This window comes from Bison bison, unplaced genomic scaffold (genome assembly GCF_000754665.1).
Source record: "Bison bison bison isolate TAMUID 2011002044 unplaced genomic scaffold, Bison_UMD1.0 scf7180017864256, whole genome shotgun sequence".
Taxonomy (NCBI): domain Eukaryota; kingdom Metazoa; phylum Chordata; class Mammalia; order Artiodactyla; family Bovidae; genus Bison; species Bison bison.
In genome coordinates, this window is record NW_011494828.1 from 2,146,639 (window position 1) to 2,148,582 (window position 1,944).

General features: G+C 52.7%; 1 protein-coding gene across 1 annotated transcript in view; it reads left to right on the forward strand.

Moving 5' to 3' along the window:
* The window catches only part of TSPAN1 (tetraspanin 1), a 5,191-nt gene extending 3,247 nt beyond the window's left edge, over nt 1-1,944 (forward strand). The window contains exons 3-8 of the mRNA XM_010847869.1: nt 150-356; nt 583-657; nt 758-856; nt 934-1,089; nt 1,192-1,275; nt 1,463-1,944. Coding sequence (XP_010846171.1) covers nt 150-356; nt 583-657; nt 758-856; nt 934-1,089; nt 1,192-1,275; nt 1,463-1,510 — 669 coding nt within the window. The 3' untranslated portion in view covers nt 1,511-1,944. The remainder of the gene's footprint in view (nt 1-149; nt 357-582; nt 658-757; nt 857-933; nt 1,090-1,191; nt 1,276-1,462) is intronic.

The window sequence follows — 1,944 nt, forward strand, 5'->3', positions numbered from 1 at the left end:
AAAGATGAGTCACAACTCCCTACAGGATGAGTTTTTGGACTCCATACCCAATAAATGGGAAAGTTTCTCATCTCCCATCTTCCTAACTGAGCTGTGTGATAGGGAGCTGCCTGACAGCGCTCTTTCAAAGTCTGCCTCTCTGTCCCCAGCTATGTGGTGCAGCCCTGTTGGCAGTGGGCATCTGGGTGTCGGTTGATGGACCATCCTTTGTGAAGATCTTTGGGCCGATCTCATCCAGTGCCATGCAGTTCGTCAACGTGGGCTACTTCCTCATTGCAGCCGGTGCTGTGCTCTTCGCTCTTGGTTTCCTGGGCTGCTACGGTGCCCAAACTGAGAGCAAGTGTGCCCTCATGACGGTGTGTCAAACCCAGCTCCACAGGCCCATAACCAAAGCCCAGGGTCCCCTCACCCTTGACACTAGGCCCTGGGGATCCCCAAACCCTGCTCTGGATTCCAAGGGTCTCAGCAAACGGGGCCCCTGCCTTGTTTTCATGGTGGGGTGGGAGGGCAGAGCACGATTAGGGTAAGGAAGGCATGAGAGGCTCTCTCTCCCTAAAACTCAGATCCCTGTTCTCCACTCAGTTCTTCTTCATCCTCCTCCTCATCTTCATTGCTGAGGTTGCAGCTGCTGTGGTCGCCTTAGTGTATACTACATTGGTGAGGAACAGGGATGAGGCAAAGGGGTACCACTGGGCAAGCCCTGAGAGGGGGCCACACCCTCCCCACCAGGCTGTAAACACTGGCCTTCCGCACCCAGGCTGAGAACTTCCTGACGGCGGTGGTGGTGCCTAATATCAAAAAAGAGTACGGTTCCCAAAAAGACTTCACTCAAGTGTGGAACTCCACCATGGCAGGGGTAAGGTGGGCTGAGGGAGACTTGGGGGTGGGGAGAAATAAGCAAGGCCCCTCTGATCATCTTCTCTTCATCTCCAGCTTAAGTGCTGTGGCTTCACCAACTACACAGATTTTGAGGGGTCACCCTATGTAAGAAAGAACGGTACCTTTCCCCCATACTGTTGCTATGACAGTGTCAATAACTCGTTCATGGAACCCTGCAACAATTTCACCGCCCGTAACATGAGTGTACAGGTAAAGGTTGGCCTAGGAGGTTGGGATGCTTTAACGACCTCAGGGTGCTGAATGAGAATGGGAGCAGCTGCTGACTATAGATGCTCTCTCCCCTCCCCCAAGGGATGCTTCAAACAGCTTCTGTATGACATCCGAACCAATGCAGTCACTGTGGGTGGTGTGGCAGCCGGAATTGGGGGCTTGGAGGTAAGGAGAGGAGCTTGGGGCAGGATATCCCCAACCCTGGTTCAGGGCTGCTTGACCCACCTCTGAGGCCTCTCTGGAAGAGACAGACTTCTAACAAAGCTTCATGATCAGTGTCTGGTGGGACAGGGGACTACAGTTTAAGGACCCTGATATGTCTCTTCATCTCTCCCTATTCCTTTCCCACCAGCTGGCTGCCATGATTGTGTCCATGTATCTGTACTGCAATCTGGAATAAGTTGGCTTCTCCTTCCACCACTGCTGCTGTCGTATGAGAACTGTGAAGAGGCGATGATCAGGGTGGGGACAGGATCTAACAGTGTCTCTTGGGCCGGAGTTGACCTAACTTTGTTCCTCTGGACTCGGGGCCAAATGGACACCACCCCCTTCAACTGGAGCCTGACATTTCCTTCTATTGGTGGGTTTGGGGTCCTCCTATTCCAGAGCCCCTAAGGTAGCCAATCCTCTTACCCACTCCTCCAGTCTGTCCCTTAAACACTTGATACCCTCTCAGAGCAAGGCGGGGGGGGTGCTCTTGGGGATCCCAGTACTCCACAGGGGGGATTAGAGAAAGGCAGCCCATAGCATGAGCATATACAAAATCAGCAGTTACAGAGCGGATGTGTAGAAGGCATTTCAGAACTCATAAACCCATTAAAATGTTTATCTGGA